At 39.5% G+C, this 26,237-nt stretch overlaps 1 protein-coding gene across 4 annotated transcripts in view; it reads left to right on the plus strand.

The window, feature by feature from the left end:
• adgrb2 (adhesion G protein-coupled receptor B2) overlaps window positions 1-26,237 on the plus strand; it is a 253,991-nt gene that overhangs the window by 120,121 nt on the left and 107,633 nt on the right. For 3 of the 4 annotated variants that reach the window (XM_085262313.1, XM_085262315.1, XM_085262317.1), the window contains 8 exons: window positions 7,544-7,705; window positions 14,390-14,554; window positions 14,938-15,102; window positions 16,384-16,485; window positions 22,233-22,339; window positions 24,582-24,776; window positions 25,262-25,330; window positions 25,825-25,933. In XM_085262313.1, the coding sequence (XP_085118439.1) occupies window positions 7,544-7,705; window positions 14,390-14,554; window positions 14,938-15,102; window positions 16,384-16,485; window positions 22,233-22,339; window positions 24,582-24,776; window positions 25,262-25,330; window positions 25,825-25,933 (1,074 nt within the window). The remainder of the gene's footprint in view (window positions 1-7,543; window positions 7,706-14,389; window positions 14,555-14,937; window positions 15,103-16,383; window positions 16,486-22,232; window positions 22,340-24,581; window positions 24,777-25,261; window positions 25,331-25,824; window positions 25,934-26,237) is intronic. The other variant, XM_085262314.1, reaches the window with a different exon arrangement.

The following is a 26,237-nucleotide window of genomic DNA, read 5'->3' on the forward strand; positions in this document are numbered from 1 at the left end:
TTCCACTCTTCATTTCTTTCCTTTCCCTTTTTCTTGTCTATATGTATCACCAAGTTGATCTTTCAGAGCATAATGAGCAGGCAAACTTTTGAAAATGTTTTAATTTTGCAGAGGAAACTAAGCCTGTCGAAGCAAATGTTGAACTCATTCTGTGCAAAATAATCTGTGCTCACATTTCAGTGGCAAGCAAGGAAAATGTTCAAAAGCTGAAGTACAAGCGAGGATTTCTTTCTCTTTTGTTTGTTTTTTCTTTACTTTCATTGAAATTGGTCTCATAATTTGCAGTGACACCTCCAAAATACCACTGAAATTACATTTTCATATGCGTACTACAAGAGTGGGTGGGTGCAGTCGGCTCTATCTGCTTTCTGCAAAACTGCAGCAACGAAATGAAGACTTTGAGGTTTTTTCTTCTTTTTTTCCCTTTTTTTTAGCAACACAAAACTGCTCAATCAAGCTGGATGAAGTCACTGAAAGAATAAGTGTACACAGCTGCTGCTGAACAATGCCAATTCTGTTTTGCTTTGATTGCCAGGCTTTAATGTTGACTAGATGGAATTATGAATTTCTGCCTGTCCTGCATTGGTTTGATTTGCCTGATTAGAACAGAGGTGAAACCCTGTATGACCTGTATCTCTCTCGATGGCCCCTCTTGACGGCCCCTCCCCTAATCCACTGCTAATGCTGAGTGAAAAGTGTTGTGCCATACTGCAAATTTTGGTGTTGATCCCTTACCAACTAAATATCTTTTTTATTGAACACAATTCACTAGACTTCATACTGCGCTTACGAAGTACTGTCATTCTAGTATTTATCCTATACCCATACCAGTGTTGATAATGATACTATCGATACTGAGATCGAACTGCTGACTCTAACAAAAGTACAGTCAGCACACCCTCCTTTACTGTGTCGGGCATCCTCTCTCCACTGTAGCCAGTTTCTTTCTTTCTTTCTTTCCTTTTTATATAGATTTAGTTCCATGCTTAAGGCCGTCTGGGATGGTGTTCTGGAGGGGGGGTTTGTTTAGGCCCATGCACAACAAGTGTACTATCCCAGGAAATGGGATTTGATACTGTCTGACATTTTTTTTTATTTAATAAAAAACTATAATATTTGAAGTTACCATTTTTTAAAAATTAAAACTTAAATACGACTTACCACCTACATACAGTAATAGTAAGGGACACTATTCATGTTTTCTGGTCAGTACACTTCAGTTTACTGCTAGCTCATATTAGCATCGCTTTTACGTATACAGTGAAGGTAGCTAAATGAACCTAGCCGTAGTTGATAATAACAGATTCTAGCCTTTTACCCAAAGTTGACCACATAAAGTAAAGTACATTTTGGCCTTACTTAAGTTTGTTTTTTGTTTTAAGTTCAGTTCTTTTAGCTTTTTGTATGCATGTTCGTGAGAGCTTTATCAGTGACTCCTCTGTAAAGTATGTGGCACAGAATATACTACATGTGAGTAAAGACTCGGTGTTTACTGATGCATCCCAGACCCCGACTAGTTCCACCAATTCCAAAAAGAAAAAAGCCAGAGGAACATTTTTCCTCCCTGTCAGTGCATATGCTAATCTTGTTTTTATGCAAATTTACCAGCCCGATTTGTATGTCTAAGTGCCTCATTTTCCATTCAGCGTCGATATTAATATCCTCAGCAGCTCCTTTGATGGGATATTGGTTGCTGTGTTATGTTCCGTTTATTATTTCATTTTCCGCCGCTCCTCTGATGTTTTCTGACGTGGTTCTGGAGGGGTTTAGGGGCACTCCAGGGATCGCCTGAACGGGATCACACCAATTTAAAATAGATGGGGAATGTGGGGGTGGTAGCAAAAAGACATAAAAGTCTTTAATAAACTTTGTGTGATTGACTTAAAAAATTATATGTGTGTGTGTGTGTGTGTGTGTGTGTGTGTGTGTGTGTGTGTGTGTGTGTGTGTGTGTGTGTGGGGTTTTTTTTTTTTTAACTTTCCTTCTCTTCTTTTGTGGCGTAAAATCTACACTCTCGCTTGATTTGGTAATCTATTTACTTTTGGATTCAAGCTGATGTTTATGGCTTATGGCAGGCACACACATGCAAACACACAAATCAAGGATATAGTCAAGTGGAATTAAAGTGTGACTTCCTACTTTTCTCCTAAACAAGTTAGTTTGCTTTGCTTTTTTTAGTTGGTTTCCTTTTTAAAAAAAAAAAGCATGAATTTTCCCTTCCAGACCTACTGCACAGAAAACAACAGCCAGTTGTGCCAAAATATGTAATGTATTTATGTATGTCATCTATTCAGTTCCATATACATTGACTTGCTTGTGCAAATATGCAAGACACACAAGTATAAGTGAAAACATGCGCACTTGGTTTTTCCCAGAGTGGCTTGAAATGGAGTGCAACGTGTAGACTTCAGTTGGTAGATGAGTTTGCCAGATTTCTGTCTTTCTTTCTTTTACCATTAATTTGTGTTTGGGTGTGGGTGTTGTATCAGTGTGGGTGGATATGTCTCTGGGCATATATCTATCTGCAACTGTGGAAGGCTGTGCAGTATGTGTGTGTATGTGTGTGACTGCAAAAGTTAGGGAACATCAAAGAAAAATAGCTCGGACAGAAAGCAAATGGAGTGAAAATGGACTTTTTTTATTTTTGGCTTAATTTTGGGTAAAACCCCTAAATTAAGGTGATACAGATAATCAATTTTAAATAATGGTCTTGCTCATGACAAAGCAAACTAGTTGGTAATTGGCATCACAAATTACATTTTCTTTTTTGTTTCTTTTTGTGGAATATGCAATGAAGTATAAGGATTTCGTGCCCCAAAGCATGCAAAGTGAAGTAGTACTCCCTACTCGTGTTCTGTTTAGCTATTGCTCATTTACCATAGATTCACTGACATTTAAAACATGAAGTGGAACAACAGCGCATTGTGAATAAAGTATGTCCGGGTCAGTGCGCTGTCAAATGCAGCAACACTGCTTCCAGTAATCATTCAAGCAAGAAACTTAACGGGGTGTAGTCATGGTCTCATATCAGGCTTACAGCACAAACTTCACACATGTGCGCACATTCATACATATGTTTAAATAATGCATCCATGCGGTCCTCTGACAATAGATGAGATTGCTGGTAATTATGGTAATCCATAAGGACATTATGTGATGCATATGTCTAATTACACCATATGCATTGCAAAAATAGAAATGGGAAAATTAAAAGTTGATATCTCAATACAGCACACAGCACTGTATGTGTAAACTGGAAAGAGTTTAAGGACATCTTTAGAAAACATGCATCTTTATTACCCATAAGCTCATTATGGTTTCTTGTGTGATTGTGTACTTGTGCATAACCATGCATGTGCAAGCTTGCTTGCATTTGCATCAGAAATGTGGGGCAGCATGAGCAAGTCTGTTGCTTTATTTCCAGTCTTTTTTTTAGCTCCCAAAATGGAGCTCACGCAGTTCATGATTTTTTTTTGCCAGATGTTATGAGGCAAACAGACATGACACACTGTTGTTTGATCTCAGATCAGTGTATTATTTCATACCTTTTATTTCAGCTTTATTTCAGCTGCTGCAAATATGTTCCTTTGCACTTCCCTCTGTGACTGCAACATAGCAAAAAGGTCCCCTTTAAAGCCCTTAGTTAAACTAAAAGATGTTATGTATTTCAGCAATTTGGCCTGTGTTGCTTTGCTTATGATTCAAAATACCTCAAAATATAATTGGTCAGGTGTTTAATACTTTCATCAGCCAGTTTGTGAGGATATTTCATCATGGTTTTTTGTTGTTGTTGTTGTCCTCATTTCCAAATTACTTTTTTTCTTTTATTGTATTTTTGTCCCAAAGCTGATTGAAGCTTGTTTTTAGGGGCCAGTTGATTGGTGTTGCATGGTCAGACTTCAGATACACTTGTACTGAATTTGACAGCTGGAGATTCAATTCTAATGAATAAATCATGTTTAACAAGCAATCCCATGTTGTTGTAGATGAAGATAGCAAGTAACAGCACAGAGCATTGTATTATGTTCTGCAGTCTAAAAATATATTAAATGCTGGTTAGATGTTACTCATATTAGCAAAATATATTCCATTCAATGTTTTGATAGTAAGGGGTTGCATGATTATTGATACAGAAATAGATCCCATGCCATACTTTACCTTTGAAATCAGTGACTACAAATTGCAAATTAATCACAAAATTCACTTTCGACTCCAAAAAATCGAAAATGTATTTCAGAGGAAAATAAATAATACTGGGAATGGCTCAGAAGTCCCAATAATATTCAGTCCAAACACATCCAGTTCCAAATACTGTGCAAAACCCACTCATCATTTCTTTATATTTCGCTTCTAAGGAGCCAGAATTTCCAATAATGTTTTCAAATGGCTCTTGAGCAGTAGGATGTCTGAATGTCTTTCAAAGTTTTTTTTTGGCCATTACTTGGTTTTTTATTCATTTTTGGTGAATTACTTGTACCTGAGCATTTTCAGATGAATGTTGTTTGTTATGCAACTTAACACTGACCCATGGATCACTTAAACACAAAAAAGGCATCTACTAACTCGAAGGATGAATCAGTGTTGTGTCTACACATCAACAGCCCAATTGCACATGACAATCGTACCTTTAGGCAATTTGTTGCCTTTTGCTTGTTTCATAGATAAAGAAATTGGAATAAATATTTGCAACAGGTAGCGGGTAACAAAGTGTGACAGGCATAATTTGTATACCTGTAAATCTGACATAGGTTGCCATGGTGTGCAGTGTAGCCCCAAACAAACAAAAAACAAAACAATCAAACAGAAATAGTATTTGCATCAGATGAACAGTATATGAAAGTTATGTCGTTAAGAAAAAAAAAATCAAGGAAAGTTTTGACACAGGACTTAAAAGATACATCTGGTCCTTCAGTTGGTTCACCAAAGCCTCATCAGAAACGAAACATGTTAAAGATGTTCATGTATTAGTTCATATACTAATAAACTGTGACTGGAAAGTGCGGTGCATTGTGCTGTGCATTATGAATGAATGACTGCTGGTCCAAAATTTACCACAACCACTTTAGTGAGACTTAAAATCTAAAATAACAAAACCATAAATTATCCATTTTATTCTGCTTATCCGAATTTGGGCCGTGGGAGTAGCAGCCTAGGCAACGAAGCCCAGATGTCCCTTTTGCCACCTCCTCAGGCTACTTGGGGGAAACACAGAGGAATTAGATGTAATCTCTCCAGCAGGTCTACCCCGTGTCCTCCTCCCGGTAGGACATGCCAGTTTAGAACACCTTACCCAAGAGGCACCCACCTGAGCTGGCTCTCTTCGATGTGGAAAAGCAGCAGCTCAACTCTGAGCCCCTCTTGAATGAGTGAACTTCTCTCCTCATTGCTAAAGGAAAGCCCATCCACCCCTCGGAGAAAGCTAATTTCCACCGCTTTTATCTGCAGTCTTGTTCTTTCGTCTTTAAAGAAAAATGATAGTGTCAACAACAAAGATCAGGCTGAGATTAGCAGATTTATGGGGTTCCTCAGCAATGATGCTTCATCTGGTGCCAGATGGCTACATAACATTTAGGGCATAATAATTTACGTACATTGGGCATCAATTTAAATTTAAAACATTAAATTAAATGACTGCTATGTTAGGTACCGACTAGTGACAATAGCAATGATTAAGTCTAGTGGACTAGTCATGGACATCCCTACTGCTAACAATTGAATACATTGACATTAGGTTAATGTTTACATTAGACTATTTGATGTATTTAGCTTCACAATTTACTAAATGCCTCTGATGAGTGTGAAGATCATTCTCAGGTGTTTTTAAAGCTGTACAGAAGTACTCAGTTCAAATAACTGTTTGTGCTTTTTTGTTTTGTTTTTTATTTGTATACCAGCCCATTAGATAAGAGTTTCATAGCTACATAGCTAAAATGACTGTGTGTGTAATTTTCAGGCATCAAGTTTCTTCATCACACTTGTGTAAGTTGCCTCTTGGACCAGGATTGGCTTGTAGTGCTTGTAACTACTTGTAATGTCACAAATCCTGCTCATGGGTACTCCCTTTAAACTCTGATATTTGGTGAGCATAAATAAACTTTCAAAGATAAATTGCAAAGCAGACTTTCAATGTCAGCTGTGCACATACATCATTCATTACATCGAAGCTCCAACATCCAAGAGAAGTAATATTTACCAGAACCCAGTCATGCAACTTGTCAACAAGGACCACTAATGAGCTTACTTTAAAAAGAACATGTCATTAAATTTGCAGCAAGAGAAGCACAAATGCTTACCAATGCTCTTTCCCGCTCATGTATCGTATATGTATTTTATAGGGCAGCTTAAAGACATAGTAACACCATGGTTTTTTCTTCTAAATTTAAGAACTATTAACAGCTTCCCATATCTCTCATACTTTTTAATACCACCATCTTCTCCCTCCCTCTCTCTCAGCCTTCTACTCTTCCTCTAAGCCATCGTTCACAGACGAGGCTTAATTATTTATCGGCATGATTTATTTAGCTTTGCTCAACACAGGACCAGCAATCTTCATCCTGCTGTCTCCAACTTTCTCGTCCTCCCTTCTCTGTCCCTCCCCTCCTCATCTCCTGCTTTCCATCTCTCTCCAGCATCGGTTCCTCTCTCTTTCTTCTGGCTCTTTCAACACAGTTTAATCTCCTCTCACTGAACATTTCAAAATAACCCCATTTTCTTGGACTCATTTCCTACTTCGTATTCACCCAAACTTTGTGAGTCTCCAATCGTCTTTGCGTGTTCTTTCAATTTTTCTTATCATCTCCCACGTTTTTCATGTTCACCTGTTCTTATTCTCTTCCTTTTAATCAGGCCTGAAATTGATCTTTTCCTTCTTTGGAGCCTTCACTTTCTGTGTATTCTTTTTTTTCCCCATAATATCCATCATTCCATTATTATTCCCTCTAGTTTTAGGTGAGACATCTCGAAATGGTTTTAGTAATTAAATTTTGTGAATGTGTATGTGTGAAAGTGTGTGTCTTTTCTCTGACATGGCAGGTTCTAGGACTTTGGTCCAACTTCACTGTTTCTTTATTCTGTCTTTATTTATTTTGTTAAAACGCGCGATGGAGTGCAATAAAGAGAAAACATGAGGAAGGAAAAATGGGGATAAAAGAAAAGCTTTTTAATGCTTGGGTGACTAAACCTTTAGGAAAAAGCATACACCATTTATTTCCTTGTCTTGATTCGAGCTGCATGACTTCAAATACCAGTGTCCATTCCTAACTTTCATTTGTTCATATTAGTAACATGTAAGTGCTGTTTCATACTCAGTCTGTCTTTTCCTTTGTAATTGGGTGGGTTTCCTGGAGGTCATAAGGTCACCTCCTTTGTGTTTTTTCTTCTTCTTTTTTTAAAGGAATGTGCTCATCATTTAATCTCTCGTTTTTCTCATTCTCAAACCCTCCTGCCTGCAATGGGATGCTCCACTCCTTCTCCTTCCTTTCCTCTCTCAACCCTCATCCCCATGTCGTGTCTTTTTGTGCGTCATGTTTGTGGGTGTTCGCAGTGCATGGGCTGTGGGAGGAATGGTCGTCATGGAGTCTGTGCTCTGTGACCTGTGGGCGGGGCTCCAGGACACGAACCAGGAAGTGCATGGACGGCAGCGGGGCTGTAGCTTGTGGACGGCCTGAGGTTCAGACCAAACTCTGCAACATAGCAGTGTGTCCTGGTTAGTACCATCCCCATTAACATGATACACCAAGACTCTCTCTCTCTCTTGCTGTATTAAACTTGACATTTTTTGCCTCTTCAAAGTTGCAAAAGTAGAACATTACCACATCACTGTCATAGCTCCTGAATTTCCATCCACTTGCCTGCATAGTTCATGTTCGTCTAACTGACCAAATGTCTCTCTTCGATTAAATCAAGCCAAAGTCTGCTTTGACATCATCAAAGCTTCTGAATGGGAACAAACTGTTCAACTGTGATAGCACTGTGGATTTGTGGAGGCAATGTGTTTGTATTAGTTGACCACTTTGATTCTCAGCTACTCAAAATACTGAATGGATCTTTCTGGCATTTTGTGTCCTTGACTTTGGTGATTGTTTTTTTTCTCTGGAATTCCACCAAGCCTCGAGTGACAGTTGTGGTCTTGAATAAAACATCTTTACAAATCTTAAATGGAATATCCTGAAATTTGGTGCAGAAATTTATGTCACCCGCATTTACACAACTCACAGTTTTTCAGAAGGCAGAGAGTACTTTGTGATGAAGTTCTGAAAGTTAATACGCTTCTCTCAGCATCAGTTGCTAAACTAACGCCCCTGTCCCACAGGTCTAGAGATTAGTATGTAACCATTTGGCAACCATCAGTGAATATTTCATGACCAGTTGTCAAGTGGTTGCTTTAGGTTGCTGCACCAAATGCTTCCTTGGTGGTTGCTTTGGTTGCCAACAGGTTGATGCAATTGCTAGTAGTTTCTATCAAACATGCCAACTTGTCTGAAAACTATGGGTGACTGCTGCAATCTGCAAGTTAACAAAGCATCACAAAGAGGTTTATGATGCAGTAGTCTTACTTGTAACAAGCTGTCACGTGCCAACAGCTAGCAACCACCAGCAATCACTTGTCAGCTAGTTGGGGATTTTTCCTAGAACTAGACATTACTAGGAGGGCAGTGCCAGTGGGTCTCTAGGCTTGTGCAAATGAGGCCTAACATGGTAAACAATTTAAAAGGTCTCAAAATGTCTTTGTTTGCATGCTAGCGTGCTGACCATCATGTTTTGCTCCTCTGAGCATCACAGTGACTGTGAGTATTAGTCTTGCTTTAACCAACACTTTTTCATAGAAATTCTGTTTGTAATTGAATTTACGTGTAATGCTGTCACAAAGTGAATTGTATTCAGTTTTGTTTTGAATGTACAGTTGTATTAAAGTCGACTGGGGGCGGTTGGATTGATATTTTGGTGGATTAATTTGACTGTCAATTAACATACTGAATGATTTGCACATTGCTAAAATACATTTTCACAGTTTCCCCTCAGTAGAGATTTCAGTTCTGTTTACGCCTGTGGTTATCCATGGGAATTAAGTCCACATTTCCTTTCAAACTTGCACTTATAGAACCGTAGACTAGAAGTCTGTGTTGGACCGGTGTGCTTCTTCCACGGCTGACTGTTTAGATCGTCGAACAACCCGACCGTGTAACTCTTCTATAATTGTCTCTAAAACTATCTATTAAAACTACACTTTGTCAAAAACAGTTAAGACAGCATTTCGGCCCCAGCTAATAGGGCTGTTAAGGATAATCTGGCACAGACTATCCAGTAGAAACATCTTCATCGGGTTGCCAGTGGAGTGAAGCCGGATTCTCCAGCAACTGAAGCCCTATTGCAGCACACTCTGAAAAAAACGGTGGGACAAGATAGGAGCAATAATTTCTGTAGCTTGTCACACTACAGGCTGTACCTTTGCCAGTACCTTTGTCAACTGAGACGTAAATATGTAAAAATAGGCTGTAGGTAAACTTTGGTTATGCATATTGTCTCTGTGCAGTTTTAATTTTCTATTCCAAGTGTCCCCTTTAGGGGAAAAAACACTTTGGAAACACCGACATTAAAAAGGAATATTAATTTCAGCGATTAAATTTGCTCTGGCTTTTTGTTTCAGACTTTAAATGGATTCTGTGTTGGAGTAAAGGAATTAATGGATACACAGACATTAAAACATAAGACAGTTTATAACAAAAATGCTGTCAGCTTTCTGAATAATAACCTTTTTCTTCCTGAATTAATTTCAGTCCAAGTGAGAGTGTGTTTGCTTAGTGTGTAATCACTCACAGCCTGACCAATTATCACAGTGTAAGTGCTTTTTATTTAAGACTGCTAAGGCAAAGAATTCTATATCACTTTCCCCTGGACTTTGAATCCATATGCCTTTACATTTATGTGAGTGATGCTGGAGCCAGAACCTTTTCCTGCATCCTAAACAATATTTTTGGATATTTACTTGTTTTTTTCCCTCTTTATTTTCAAAAGCAGAGGTTTTGCAAGGTTAATATTTAAATAAAACAAACTGTCCCCCTTGCCAAACAAAGAGGCTGCAAAGTTAAAAAGAAGGAACAGGGAGACATCGTAATCTAAAGTATGGCCTCCAGGATGTTTTGCCAAGCTGTTTTGGGAACAGTGATGGAAAGAGAGGGTTTGGGAGAAAGGGTGTCTTCCTGCGAGGCCTTAAGGAAATCTTTGTGTATGTGAATGTGAGAATCTATCACAACAGATTCAGCCTGCTTTTGGGAGTTCAAAGTCAATGGTCCTTTGAAATCATAAATACCAGCATAGGCCTTTTGGCACAAACAACCATGCATACAGAATAGAGCTTTGATGGATTGTGTGTGTGTGTGTGTGTGTGTGTGTGTGTGTGTGTGTGTGTGTGTGTGTGTGTGTGTGTGTGCGTGCGTGCGTGCGTGCATGCATGTCTGTGCACATGTGGGTGCATAGTTGTGTGTTTCCCTCGATAATTTGATCTCACTGCAAACCATATACTTAATCCTCACGCTATGTGCTGTTGCATGTCCTGTTGTGTTTATGCTACAGTATATTAAACCAATTTCTTACCTCTTCACAGTGGGTTGTCACTTAGGCAGTCACATGCTAAGCTAAGCTTACATATCATACAAGTGCATACATATGTGGGCAGAACTGCAAATGTAAATGTGGCAGCTGTTGCATCATATGAAGACAATCAACGGGGTATTATTAAAGTCAGCAGACATTTTCATGGAAGTAATTCATTTGGTCATATCAGACCTTTTTGAGCAAACATCAAGTACTAAAAAAAAACCTGTGTAGGCAGAGAGCTGGCTGGAAATTGCCTTTAAGTTCTTTGACACCTCCTTTTCTTTTTCACAACGTTAACAGTTCAGTTCATAGCCAAACATATGCTGGGATTAATTGCTATGTCTTAATTACAGGCAAATTGATAGTTTCTCTCTTTGGCAAGAGCTCCCTCTTAACAGAGAGCTGCCATCCAGCTTTTTTAGTATCAGTGCCGATAAGCTGATTGTGCTTTGTGTGTTAACACAATGCTGAGATATATATACGATAGCAATCCTTACAAAGAAGTAACACTTCGACAGAAAGACATGGACGGTCTGAAAATGTGTTGGTGTTTGTGTCATTTTCTTTTTTCAAATGTTGTTTTAGAAAGGTAACACTTCCATTAATCAGAGCAACTTCTAAAAACATCACATTTGCAATGCTTTTCTAGGTCACACTTTATTTCCTTTATGTCATCTCCACGACACAATGCAGACCCACGCCCGTTGGAACACAGTACAAGTGTCGCCTGGCGTGATTGACCACTTTACCAAGGAGAGCTGGCAATGCCTTCTCACTTGGGATAGCCAGACAAATACATTTACAGCACTGTACTTCACTTTCTCTGCTGCTTAATGCCCCGGAGTGTAGAATTTGTGACTCAATATATCATTTCGAGCAAAGAGTTCTCACTTCGAATTGTAATTCGTGTAAATACAGAGACAGAAGAAGTCCATACACAACAGATAGATATATCTACTTGTCCGCTGCAGTAGTTAAAAATACGTTTTCTGCCTATCAGATATTATAGAAGCTTTATACAGTGAGACATTTCTTTATATTTTGTTAGGAGAATGAGAAATATGTGGAGCAATTTATTGAAGCATGTACAAAAATACATGGAACAAACAGAGTTTATAAAATTATAATGAGCTTGAAAGTCAGTATTTTGCATGGCCACCTTTATTATTCAGTAGAGTCTGAACTCTGTTAGCCAAGCGTTCTTGTAATTTCTTTAGGTAGCATCCAGGAATAGTTGATGGTGGTTCAAAATCTGACCATACTTTTCTGCTTTCCTAATTCAATCAGCTTTTTGTTTTTACAAGACCCCCAAAATTACTGACTGTAATGCAGCCAAAAACCATGACAGAGTTGCCACTGTGTTTTAAACATGGTTATAGATAATCAGTGCTCCCATTTCTCCCCTCGTCCTAAGTTTATTGACAATGAACTAAACGGAACTTCATTCTATAAGACCACTGATTTTTAGTCCAGTTCTGCTGAAATTCAGTGTATCTCATTGAAAGCTTCTTGACACTTCTTATTTCATCCTCCACTTGTTTAGTTACCTCATTTTTTTAAGGACACGCTGTGCACCATACCGAGATATGTCTGTTAAGGTTCTCAATTATCCCAGTCATCATAGTCTCAAGAGCTTGTAATGTTCAAATAATTATAAAAAGTGGAGTTTACGCTGAAGCAGAGCGTAAGGTGTTCCAAGTGTTCCATTTCTTTCCAAGCTCCTTACACCATACCGAGATGTGTATGTTTTCATATAATGACTGAATCGCCCTGCTGGTGCAAAAATGTTATCTTTGGGATTTTTTATAGATTTTATGCTACTGTGACACACTACTAGTAAAAAAGTGACTAAAGATAGAATTTTAAAAAGGTCTTTGTTAAGTTTTCTCTTAAACAAAAACTGGTTTAACCGTCTTGAGTTCGGAGCCTTCTTATTCTTGAATCGTTTATCGGCCCCTGTTAACTAATGCTCACCAAACAAACTCTTGAACTATAACGTATAATGTTTTACTAGAGCTGACTAAATCTGTCATTAAATATGATATATTTTAAAGCTACTTTTTCATTTTCTGTTTAGATCATTTTCTACATACTAATAAGCATTGGTACTAGAGTGCAGTTTAGTCAGAAGAGCTCTGAAAAAGCTATGCAGTGTACTTTCCCGAGGCTAAATGTGGTTGCTTGGGACCGTGTTTTATTCTGTATCCTTATGTAATCTGTAGGGAGTGAAACAGAGCTAAAAGAAAATATTAGATTTAGTTATGTGGCCAGAAACGCCACCTGAGTATGAATGCTAATGCGACTGTCTGTCTCCTGGATACCGCCTTGTTTGATAGTGCGCACTCCTTATCTAATTTCTTAGCTGATAATGTCAGTTTAACCTTAACGGTTTATTTTAGTGTCCAAAATTGTCTCAAAAACCAATTAATGTGACAGTTTTAGCAGGCAGCAGTTAAATCATTACACATCATTAAGAATTCAAATTTGTGCAAAAGCACAGCTCAGGTCCTTCAATAATTCCAGCTGGAGGCAACACATTATTGTTTTACATAAGTGACACTGACGCCAACAAAAGGAGGCATTGATTTATTACTCCATTTCAATTATTATTTTTCAGGATTGTGTGTGCTTGCGTGAAAGAAGTGGTAAAGCATTTGTTTAGAAAATAGCAATTGACTATTCCATGCAATTAAATGCGGCGTAAACCAAACAGAATTAATGTGACAGTGTAACAATAAAAACCTAGTTAAATTGGCTCTTTCATGCTGCTGCTGCTGTTGCAGGTAAAACAAATGCCCAGATATTATCTGTTTAGGACAATTTAACTGCAGTAATAATACAGTTGAACACAACCTTTTGTTAAACAGCTAAAAACTAGCATATTGTCAGAGAAGATTTTGGCAGTTGCTTTTGTGATTGAAGTTTCTGAAATTGTAGCGCTTTGACAAGTGTCTCTTAAAGGAACATGGCTACAGGCTAGTAATTGGGTCCTCTGTCAGTTCTTTTTCGTTTTATTACAAAGATTTCTAATCAAAAAAGTGTTTTATTTATTTATTTTTTTCTGCAACACAGATCTTCAAAGTTGAATCTATAGCTCTCTTTGAAGATGATGTCGTGCCAAAAAAATCTTATCTGCTTGTTTGGGATTTGGTTAATGTCATTTTATTGTATTTGAATATTTCATCTGACAACTCAATTACTCCCAAGCAACACTTCCTTTTCTAGCACCCATTAGAATGGACAGCAGGGGCTTTGATTACATCGATGCGTGTCGTCAGGCTTCGGTTAAGCTGTCCGACAGGCAGTACTTCATTGTGTTTGAATTAGTATTATTTCTATCTGTTTCCGCACAAACACCAGTCAATAGGATTCTCTTTTTAATAATACTGTGTGTGAAAATCCAACCAAATGCACTTTGTGTGAACTCTTTTAAAACAAAGAGTGGAAGAAATTGCATTCAGCTTTTTTTTGGTTTTTTTGTAACAGATTGAAATATTTAAAATGTCCATTAAAATGGGAGGTGCACTGTGTTTGTTTGTTGCTATTTATGGGAAGCCAAATAGCTTCTGTTCATCCTAACTCATTGTATATTCTATTCAGCGTGTTCACTTTATCTGCCTTGTCTTTTTCCTCCCTCTCTTCCTCTGTACCTTCCTTTTCACTGACAATCATTGTCTTTTTTTCCATCTCTTTTTTTTTTTCACTTCTGATCCCTCTTTAAAAATCTTCATCCCTTCACCCTCGTGCATGCTCCCGTGTCTCTTTATCTTCTCGGATCTGTCTCCCGCTCCAGTGGAGGGCCAGTGGTCAGACTGGGGGCCTTGGTCGAAATGCAGCGTGACTTGTGACACAGGGACCGAGCAGAGGCAGAGGCGCTGTAGCCCATCGGTGCACGGCTGGGCTGAATGCAAAGGCCCCCATCAGGAGAGCAGAGAATGCACCAACCCTTCGTGCTCCGGTAACACAAATTAGTATTCACAGTCACATGCTCTCAGATGGCATTATGCAAACACAGAACATGCATTATCTAAAGGCATCCACATGGTTGTTTTTCTGATTCATATTCCACACATGAGTAATTATTGGGTTGGGACCTAATTTGGCTTATGAGTCTGTTTCGACAGGGGCCCCAGAGAACAAAAATACTAGGGTGTTTAATGAGCCTGGGCCCGAGAATGGGCTAGTATTGACTTAATTTCTCACACTAATAAAAAAGCTTTAGACTTGTAAGTTAAATTTACTACTTCATTCATAACTGTCATTTCTTTTTCTTTTTTTTTTCTTTTGCAATGCATTCCGGTACTTCCATCTTCACTGGTGGTGCTCTTCCTCTTGCGCTAGGTGGAGGTAACTGGGGCAGCTGGAACCACTGGAGTCTCTGCAGCAAGACGTGTGACTCTGGATGGCAGCGGCGCATCAGGATGTGCGAGGGCACTGGATTGCAAGGCTACCCCTGTGATGGCTTAGGAGAGGAGGTCCGGTCGTGTAATGAGAAAAAGTGCCCTGGTCAGTAGCTTGAGTGTGCGTTACAGACAGAGGGCTTCAGTATAATCTGTATAACCTTTTCATGCCCTAGTTTTGTATTTCACATTTTTCCTTTGTTTTTACGATGATTTCGTGGTATTTTTGAAGTTTAAAAGACTGCGTGTGTGTGCCAAAATTGCACTTGCACACTACCTATCGAGCAGAATGGAAGCAATTCCAAGAGATTAACAGCATACCCAAAAGCTACCTTCGCACTTTTAGAGCTCTTCACATCCTTTTCTGTCCTTTGCCTGTCTTCATGTCAGTTCACATACCCGTCCGTCTTCACCTCTTCATTGATTTTGCATTTTTCCCTTGTATTGCCTTCTTTTTATCCTCTGTTTATCTGTGAGTTATTTGCTTTCTCCTTATATCTCTCCTGTTTAACATTTTTTCAAAGCACTAATCTCCCTTACTCGTTGTCTCTCACTTACTTTATTTCCTTCTATGTTTCTCTCCCCGGTGGAGGGCAGGATGTTCAACGGTCCGCTTGGTGCTATTTGTCAGTGTCAGCCATTGCAGGAAACACTGTGGTTTTTAATAAGTACGACTCCTGACTGAAGCTGTGCGTGTGTGTTGGTATATATATATATATATATATATATATATATATATATATATATGTATATGTATGCAAGTATATTTTCAGTGCGTGTCACTTGTGTTAGCACTGAGACTTGACGAGTGGAGCCTCCATCATGACCTCTTTGTTTTTAGTAGCTCTAAAGCTTTTTTACACTAGACGAGGATCTTGTCTGTTGGCATTGCAGGGGGAACATCACACATTTTCTCCTTCTTCGCTCTTCGCTCTCCGTCCCTCTTCATCTCTCTGCATCTGCCTCTGCCAACCCTAGTGTGCCCCCTCGGAATATCTTCAGAGCACCCAGCTCCCCCTCCCCCTGCCTGTTTTTTCATCATGGTTATGAAAGAGAGGGAGGGGTGGAAAACAGATGAATAAAAAGAGGGGGTAAGATGAAGAGGGAATGAGATACTGTACTGAGGCAATGACACCGACAGAGAGCTCTGAGAATGTACAAGGGAATAAGATTGGGAGCTGCTGCAGGAGAACATTGATTTGAATCGTGTTTTTTTTTTTGTGCTTTGCTTCTGTCTGTCTCCCTTTTTTTTATTTCTTCTGGTTCGGCGTGTGTGTGCGTGCGAGTGCGTGTTTGTGCGCGTGTTTTTTTTTTTTTTTTTCTGTTCTCCTACTAGGCTTGACTTCATTTCGCTTTTTTTCTATGTGTTTCTCACTTTCTTCTATAGCGCCTCATGAGATATGCAAAGACGAGCATCTCCTCTCGATGTCATGGAAGAGAGCCTCAGCTGGAGAAACTGTCTACAACAAATGTCCAACGAATGCTACTGGTCAGTCACATTGCATGCTTTTAGCTAATAATGCACTCAGCTCAAAGAAGAAGACATTTTGTGAAATTATGTCACAGCAACCAAAACAGTGAAAAAAGTTATTCAGTAAAATGAAATCCAAATATTATAAAACAAACAGGTTAAGATAAATGTTGTATAGAGATGAGGTGGTAAAGATTTCACGTGTCTGTCCTTGTGGCAGCAGAGCACCTCTTCATCAGGTGATGGAGGAATCCAGACAATGTGTTGCTTTAAACCAGATTAAAACAGAACAGTGACAATGTGGATATAATCCAAGAAAAAGCAATTCAGAAACACCTCCTTGCACCAACATGTGTGGGATTACACCACATTTCAATCATAACTGGTGCAATGCCCCCACGTTTCATCTCAGCTCAGAATAACATTCCTGTCCACCTAAAAAGTCCTGAAGTGAGGTACGGTCACGCTGTGGTGTGGGAAGTTTGAGTGTGGCACGTCAAGGGCTCAAATCAGATCGCCTAGGTTGTCCTCATTATTGCCCAATCACCAATGAAACCACTGTCATTTCCTCTGTAGCTTCACCAGGATTACATGGCTCAGTCCAGGCAGTAATACGAGCTGGTTAAGATTTGGGAGCTGTGCAACAGGCTGCCAAGCAGCATCGTGACAAGGGGAAAAAAAAAAAGCATATTGCAATCACAAGTTTCTTTACACAACTCAAGTACCAGAACTGTTACAAAAATGTCCAAGCGAGAAGCTTAAAGAAATCTCCAGTAGGAGCAACAGAGGTTTGTTAGCATCACGAACATGTGGGCATGTTGTTTTTAGCAATGGTAAAGTTGCAGCAGAAGAACAGAGACTGGCTACTTAATGGAAAAAAAATCTCTGTGATAATTAACTTTGGAAGTTTGTGAGCCTCATGTACATACAGTAGCACTTCCTGATTAGGAAAGGCAGAGCTACAGTCAAAGCAATATCTGCTAAAGCTTATACTGTAACACAGGGCTTGCAACTCTCTATGCATGTGCTATGAGACATATACTTGTACCTTCTTTCTCAAGGTTGCTCACTGCCTGGAGAAATGTCATGGAAAAATAAGGAGAAACTTCAAAGTCAGCTTTTTGTGATTTAAAAAAAAAAAGAAAAAAAAGGTTAACTTGTATTTTTAGTCTTAACATCTGGCTTGTTCCAAATTCACCATCGTCACAGGTCTATAAGTCAAAATAGCTCATTCTCTTGATTGACCAGGTTTACACAGACCTGTTTGTGAGGCAGTTGTGTGCATGATGATGCAAAGTAAGGGGATTGGTAAGTCATATTTGATCTTTTTACAAATAAATACAGATGAGTTGTCACAAAACCATTATTAGACTAATAAAAAAGGGCTCATTTACAAAATAATTGTGGCTACAGTCAACCAAAGCGCCTTGAACGTCATCAGGACAGTTCTCCTCAACCAGATGTCAGCCTGAGTTCTGCCTGCGATCAGATCTGGCTTCACAGGATGGAGAGGCTAATACTGAGTCAGTTTAAGGCTTTGAATTTCAGCTTTAAGGTCTTCTTTATTGGAGACAAGTCTCTGATCTCCAATGGCATACCAGATATCCAGACTCTTTTCAGGGGTCAGAGCAGCATTTACGTTTTTCTCCTAGAAGTCAGAAATAAAGAACATTCAACATCCCAAATGGATGGATGAGGCTCTGAGATACACCGCTGATAATCCTGGATCTGGTCCTCTCGTTATTGGTAAAGCTTTCTGGAAGACATCTGACGTCTTTCTAGTCCAGGATTCATACAGCTCAAACATCTGCTCCTTGACGTGCTCAGGGGGAAACCAATCCTCCATCCACAACTGGAGGAAGTGAATTGTCCTGCGTTATCTGTCATGTTTTTGATAAGGAGAATGTCGATGACGAGTGATGAATCTCCTGTGTTCCTCGTTTTTCTTTTCTGATCAGCTGCTTCTTTGCTTATATTGATGTTCCAGATTTTTCATCAAGCTGCTCTGGAGATGTGTCACAGCTTTGCAGGTGTTACAGAAGCAAGCTTTCTTCTGGTTCTTCAGAGTTACTGCACAAATGAGCACACACAGATTTAGCGGTTGTTGCTGGTCAAGCTGTGATGTGTTACCCAGCTGGTTGAGCCACAGCTAGATGAGCAGAAAGAAAGGATCTTTGTACCAGCTCACTGCTGATGAAACTCTAGGGTTCAGCTCTCTCTGGGTTAAACGATTTGTCAGAATTCATGTTCTAGAAACAATTATCTGCAAACTTTGCAGTTCTTTGAAGGAGGTGCTTTTCAGTTAAATTGAGGTCAGTGTAGGCTTAAAGCAGCATTAAACAATGCAAAACCTAATGAAATGAGGCAGACCTAAAGTGGTTTGTACTTGGAGTGATTCTAAACAGAGGTATTGAACCAGCTGGACCAAAGACCAAAGATTGTACCATCTCAGAAGTTTCTATAGTGTGATGTGATGTTTTGTACGCATGTTCATTCGATGTTTTTCTAGCCACGCTGACATGTCAAAGCACTTGAAACAGTGTACCAATCTTATCCATCAACAGAGCACTAAATACATAAAGTACAAGCCGTATATATGTACACTAATGAAACATCATAAATCACTTCATGCATACAGGTGTCTGTGAATCATGTGAATCAGAATATTATATTAATCCTTGAGGAAATTATGTAAATACAGACTTTAACATGGTTAAGGCAGACTTAAAGCTGAGTGATTTTACAGTGGCTTGCAAAAGTATTCGGCCCCCTTGAACTTTTCCACATTTTGTCACATTACAGCCACAAACATGAATCAATTTTATTGGAATTCCACATGAAAGACCAATACAAAGTGGTGTACACGTGAGAAGTGGAACGAAAATCATACATGATTCCAAACATTTTTTACAAATAAATAACTGCAAAGTGGGGGTGTGCGTAATTATTCAGCCCCCTTTGGTCTGAGTGCAGTCAGTTGCCCACAGATATTGCCTGATGAGTGCTAATGACTAAATAGAGTGCACCTGTGTGTAATCTAATGTCAGTACAAATACAGCTGCTCTGTGACGGCTTCAGAGGTTGTCTAAGTGAATATTGGGAGCAACAACACCATGAAGTCCAAAGAACACACCAGACAGGTCAGGGATAAAGTTATTCAGAAATTTAAAGCAGCCTTAGGCCAAAAAAAGATTTCCCAAGCCTTGAACGTCCCACGGAGCACTGTTCAAGCCATCATTCAGAAATGAAAGGAGTATGGCACAACTGTAAACCTACCAAGACAAGGACGTCCACCTAAACTCACAGGCCGAACAAGGAGAGCGCTGATCAGAAATGCAGCCAAGAGGCCCATGGTGACTCTGGACGAGCTGCAGAGATCGACAGCTCAGGTGGGGGAATCTGTCCATAGGACAACTATTAGTCGTGCACTGCACAAAGTTGGCCTTTATGGAAGAGTGGCAAGAAGAAAGCCATTGTTAAAAGAAAACCATAAGTCCCGTTTGCAGTTTGCCACAAGCCATGTGGGGAATGCAGCAAACATGTGGAAGAAGGTGCTCTGGTCAGATGAGACCAAAATGGAACTTTTTGGCCAAAATGCAAAACGCTATGTGTGGCGGGAAACTAACACTGCACATCACTCTGAACACACCATCCCCACTGTCAAATATGGTGGTGGCAGCATCATGCTCTGGGGGTGCTTCTCTTCAGCAGGGACAGGGAAGCTGGTCAGAGTTGATGGGAAGATGGATGGAGCCAAATACAGGGCAATCTTGGAAGAAAACCTCTTGGAGTCTGCAGAAGACTTGAGACTGGGGCGGAGGTTCACCTTCCAGCAGGACGACAACCCTAAACATAAAGCCAGGGCAACAATGGAGTGGTTTAAAACCAAACATATCCATGTGTTAGAATGGCCCAGTCAAAGTCCAGATCTAAATCCAATCGGGAATCTGTGGCAAGATCTGAAAACTGCTGTTCACAAACGCTGTCCATCTAATCTGACTGAGCTGGAGCTGTTTTGCAAAGAAGAATGGGCAAAGATTTCAGTCTCTAGATGTGCAAAGCTGGTAGAGACATTCCCTAAAAGACTGGCAGCTGTAATTGCAGCAAAAGGTGGTTCTACAAAGTATTGACTCAGAGGGCTGAATAATTACGCACACCCCACTTTGCAGTTATTTATTTGTAAAAAATGTTTGGAATCATGTATGATTTTTGTTCCACTTCTCACGTGTACACCACTTTGTATTGGTCTGTCACGTGGAATTCCAATAAAACTGATTCATGTTTGTGGCTGTAATGTGACAAAATGTGGAAAAGTTCAAGGGGGCCGAATACTTTTGCAAGCCACTGCCTTTCTTATTCAATATAAGAGAAAAGAGGACGTTTGAAAGGAGTAATATGTACTATAGTATAACTAAAAAGTTGGATCTTTTTTCATTATTAAATACTAAGTGGGACAGCTGGACTATTTAAAGGACTAGTTCACATAAATAAATGAAAGTTGGCTATATTCCTAAAAATCTGCTGCAGTTGACGCCGATCCCATAAACTCCAGCTGATAGACAGCATAGTAGTTTGGAAGATTATTAACATTAGATGACATGAACGTAACAATGTGTATGTAGCTGAATATGTCCAACAAAAGCCCAAGAGAGGAACAAGTTGTGCTCTTGTGATTTGTTTGGTTAGTTATTCAGTTGCAAACCAGTGAGCTTTTAACTTCAACAGGCCTTTAGTGCAGACAAAGGAGCAGTTGACTGTCAGGTGTCAAGTGTCTGGCAAATTCACTGCGACAGAATGACAATCATATGAAAAATATGGTAAAATAGACAAGATTATAGGCTAATCAGAATAAATTGCTCTGCTTGCATCCCTATGTTTGAAATAAATTTGCTCTAGTGGGTGTACTTATGCCTCAGCAATAATAAATGCCATTGCTCTTTTGAGTTTTGATAGAAAGAGGCAGTCCTAACATTTTTAGTTCCTTTAATTTATACAGCACTCATGTCTCATTTGAATGCAGTCAAACCATATCACTGTTATTTCAGTCTAAACTGAGAGTTGCCCGATTGTTGCCAAAGAGGAGTATAAACTTTGACACGTGCAAGTCGAGTGCAGGTGTGGTTCGAGAGGTCTGCTGCATAAAGACATTTTTCCACATCTTTTTAGGGACGGCAAAACATGTCTGAACGAGTTAGTCCGCTAATGCTGAGCCTTAATTAAATATAATAGTCTTATTTAAGATCAAATTAACATTCTTTAACTTATCTCAGTTACCATGGCAATGACAAAAAAAGAGGGCGTAAAGGACTTGTTTATATTTATTTTTCAAAAGGTACTTTGGCAGCTTTCACTAGTTTGCCTTGTGCCTGCCAGCCTAAAACCACCAGAAGGTGTAAATTGCCAAATACTGCTACAAACAAAATATTTTGTAGTTTTTACAATCCTGCATAATATTTCACTTCAGCACATGAATAGAGGTGACCTTGGGTTTTAGCTTTTTCATTAGTAGCAAAATTATGCATTCTGATATTTCTGTATAGCTATTAAAATACATTGAGCAGACGCCCTCTGTATTACTCCTGTCCGTGTGATGAATTGGCCTACTTCTCGGCGTCAGAATACAAATAACATATTTATGTGTTTTGTGGCCATATTGGTTTTTGGAAGTTTGAAAAAGCATACCATATTCAGAGTGTGGTGTAGATAATGTTTGGTGTTTGTTGCATTCTGTATTAACTACGTGCGTCTCTCTCAACTCTTTCTAGGATCTGCTAGTCGTCGTTGTATGCTGGACAATAATGGAGTTGCTTTCTGGGGTCCTCCGAGCTTCGCCAGATGCGTCTCACTTGAATATAGATATTTACATTTATCTGTAAGTAATGTCAAATGATTACAATAAAACAAACAATTGATAAAAAAATAATTATGATGGACAAGAGAAAAAAAAAGCTAAAAAGATGTACCAATTTAAGCCAGTTACAGTGCATCCGGAAAGTATTCAAAGCACTTTGTCATGTTACAGCCTTATTCCAGACTGGATTACATTCATTTTTTCACTTCAAAATTCTGCACAATTCCCCATAATGACAAAGTGAAAAAATTCTGCTTGAATTTTTTTGGAAATTCACTAAAACAAAAGTAGCAAAAGTTCAGAAGTATTCACAGACTTTTCCTTACACTCGAAACTGAGTATCCTGTTTCCACTGATCGTCTGTTAAATGTTTCTGCAACTTGACTGGAGTCCATCTGTGGTAAATTCAGTTGATTGGACATGATTTGAAAAGGCCCACACGTGTCTGTATAACGTCCCATAGTTGTACAGTGCATGTCAGTGCATGCTCTGGTCTGATAAACAAAGATTGAAAGTGTCACATCTGGAGAAAACCAGGCACTGCTCATCACCACGTCAATAACATCCCTACAGTGAAGCATGGTGGTGGTGGCATGCTGTGGGGATGTTTTTCAGCACCAGGAACAGAAAGGGTAAATGGACTGGTTCTTATATAGCGCTTTTCTTCTCTTCTGAGCACTCAAAGGGCTTTATACAACTTTGTGCATTCACCCATTCACACCCATTCGCACAAGCACATTTTTCCTAGGTGCTTTTTAACTGACATTCATACACATTCATACTCCGATGGATGCATGGGAGAGCAATTTGGGGTTAGTATCTTGCCCAAGGATATTTGGCATGCAGACTAGGGGAAGCCAGGAATCGAACCACCAGCAGCAGTAGATGACTGATCAGTAGATGACTGCTCTACCGCCTGAGCTACAGCCACCTCCATGGAGGTGGCTGTAGCTCAGGAGGGTAGAGGGAAAGCAATCTACAGAGACGTTCAAGAGCACTCTGGACCTCAGATTTGAACGAAGGTTCAAGTTCCAACAGGACAGCACACAGCTAAGATAACAGCCAAAGCCTGGACTTGAACCCAACTGAACATCTCTGAAGATGTGTGCAGATTCTCCCCATCCAACCTGATGGAACTTGAGAGGTTCTGCAATGAATGGTGTGCCAGGCTTGTAGCACCATACTCTAAAAGACTTAAAGCTGTAATTATTAAGTATTGGGAAAAGGGTACGAATACTTATGTTATATTTTAGTTTGTTATTTCTAATAAATTTGCAAGAATTTCAAGCAAACCTTTTTTCACTTTGGCATTATGGGGTATTGTGTGTAGAATTTTAAGGGACAAAATGAATTTAATGCAATAATGCTGTAATATGACAAAATGTGGAACAAGTGAAGCGCTGTGAATACTTTCCAGATGCACTCGAGTTGCTTCTTCTGCTTAGTGAAACATGTTTTTCAAGTTCTTCTCTATCTGTTCTTCTCTTTTGTTTTTCTTTTTATCTCTAATGTACCTCTCTTTAACTACCCTAAAAAAAGGTTTTCTCAAAATTGCAGAGTGTTTTTACCCAAGACTCGCTGCTATCTCTAATTAGCTTTTCCAGAGCTTTGTGCTCACACTTATCAATTAATGAAGAGAGCTAATGAATGTGTTCATCAGTGAAACTGTTTTCCTGCTCCGTGAACTTCAACCTTTTCCATCTCCTCGATGATGGCGGAAGGAGATGGGGGTCAGGGATCGTGCATGACAGAGCTGATTGCACTGTTAGCTTCTGTTCCAACCTTTCATTAATACCAGGAGTCAGTAATTAATTTTCTGTGATTGCTGTGATGTTCTGTTCCCCCAGCTTCTTTTTCTTCCTCCCTCACTCTCTTTCTCTTTGCCTCACACGCACAGACTATCTTTTTGTATCTCTTTCTCTGAAGTGATGAGATCCAGTTTCTGTCTGAAAGTGCTGCAAGGCTTCGATTTGCTTGCCTATTTTAAGCACAAGCAAACACACACACACACACACACACATACACAAAAAAAAGACAAAAATCCAACCATGTACATATATACTCCCGTCTTGAAATATCCCCGTCGGCTCATATCCAAAACATTCCTGTGATTTCTTTGTCAAAAACACAATCTCGGGTGTGCTATTTCTGTTTTTCTGCTACGTAGTTTGAGTAACACCATGTGCAACAGCAAAGGGTTTACCTGTAATCATGAGACAGGATAAAACACTTCTAAAAATCTCCTTTTTTTAATGCATTTTAGTTACGAGAGCATCTCGCGAAGGGTCAGAGGACCCTGGCTGGGGAGGGCATGTCTCAGATCGTACGGAGTCTCCTGGAGCTCTTGCAGAGAAGGAGCTACTACAGTGGCGACCTTCTCTTTTCCACGGAGATCCTGCGAAATGTGACGGACACCTTCAAAAGAGCAACCTACATCCCAGCTCCCGACGACGTGCAGGTAGGAAAAACGTCTCGGCATTCGCCCGGAGCCTTCTAAAGTCACCAACCATGACATAAATACATAAATAAATAAATAAATCTCACACAAACACACACACACAGTCACTTACAACAAAATTTATTCCATCCGCAGCTTCACTTTCTACTGCACAGGGTGTGCATAACAATTAACTACAGCTGCACAGTTGCTATGGCCTCACAGGGCGGATTTTTTTTTAGCAGCATTTTTCTTTTTCCAGTGCCTGTAAGCGAGCAAAATGTTCCCGTCTCAGTCGATCATTTCACAGACGTTATTATTTATGACTTACAATATGCCTGTGTACAGCAAATGAATGAACCAGACATGATTGAGAATAAGAGGCAGTATTGCTGCAGTGCTAACCACAGCAAGGTTATCAGTAGTTATTTGATATCCAGGAAATAGCTGCCTGATGGTCTGGCTTCAACAACTGAGCACATCCTTTTTTATTTCTTTTTATCTAGAAATTCTTCCAGATTGTCAGCCACATGTTGGACATTGAAAATTTAGAAAAATGGGAGGACGCTCACCAGGTAAGGCTCTGCATTTATGTGAATGTCTGGTACTTTATGTCCTCGTGTGCGCTTCTGTGCACCTCCTTATCATCACAACTGACTGTCTGCATCACCAAGTGTCATAAATAGATCTTTTTGTAAATGTTTATGTGTGGTGATGGAAAATGGGTTTGATTCTACCTATTATTAATGTTTCTTTGAGTTTTAAAAATGCACAATATCCTGTGCGTCTTTGTGCAAGCTTTGTATGGGACCCAATGTGGTACCCCTGCAGCGAATTGTGTTTGCTTGCCATCTGGATATAATAATTTTAAGAAAAAAAGCCAAATATAATATTATAAACCATGTGATTAGGATTTACAGCCCAGGAACACATTCGGTAGTTGAGGTAATGCAGTGAGTAAAAAGGTATCAGTGGTTGAGACGTGTCTCATAGAAGATGGTTGGCTGTGGGTTATAATTGCACTTATGACATCCTTCCGTTCATCTTTCTATCATCGTGCTGTCCACAGATCGCTCCCGGTGCTGCTTTGCTGATGAGGATATTGGAAGATTTCATTCACCTCATTGGAGAGGCCCAGAAGCCTTTTCAGAGTTTTCTAGTGGTTACCAACAACCTCAGTAAGGCCCACTCATTGCTGTCAGATCACACGGCTTCACAGGAGCAGATGAAAGATTTTTTGTACACAAACATCCGGACGACTTACAGTACTGCACAAAAGTCTTGAGCGGCTTAACATATATAGTTGATGAATCAACCAGAGGTCCAGATGTATCTCTCAGGTCCTGTGTCAGGTCTTTGCTGGATTTTCTTTTCTTATTTTTGAAGGACATGACTTTCAGATACTGGTAATTTTTTCTGTAGATAGTTTTTACCCCTGATTTTGACATTCATACCATAGGTGCATCTACTAAAACTCTCAGA

This window comes from Mchenga conophoros, linkage group LG22 (assembly GCF_057382185.1).
Source record: "Mchenga conophoros isolate Kocher_MC1m ecotype Shallow Benthic linkage group LG22, M_conophoros_male_GT1.1, whole genome shotgun sequence".
NCBI classification, from domain to species: Eukaryota; Metazoa; Chordata; class Actinopteri; order Cichliformes; family Cichlidae; genus Mchenga; species Mchenga conophoros.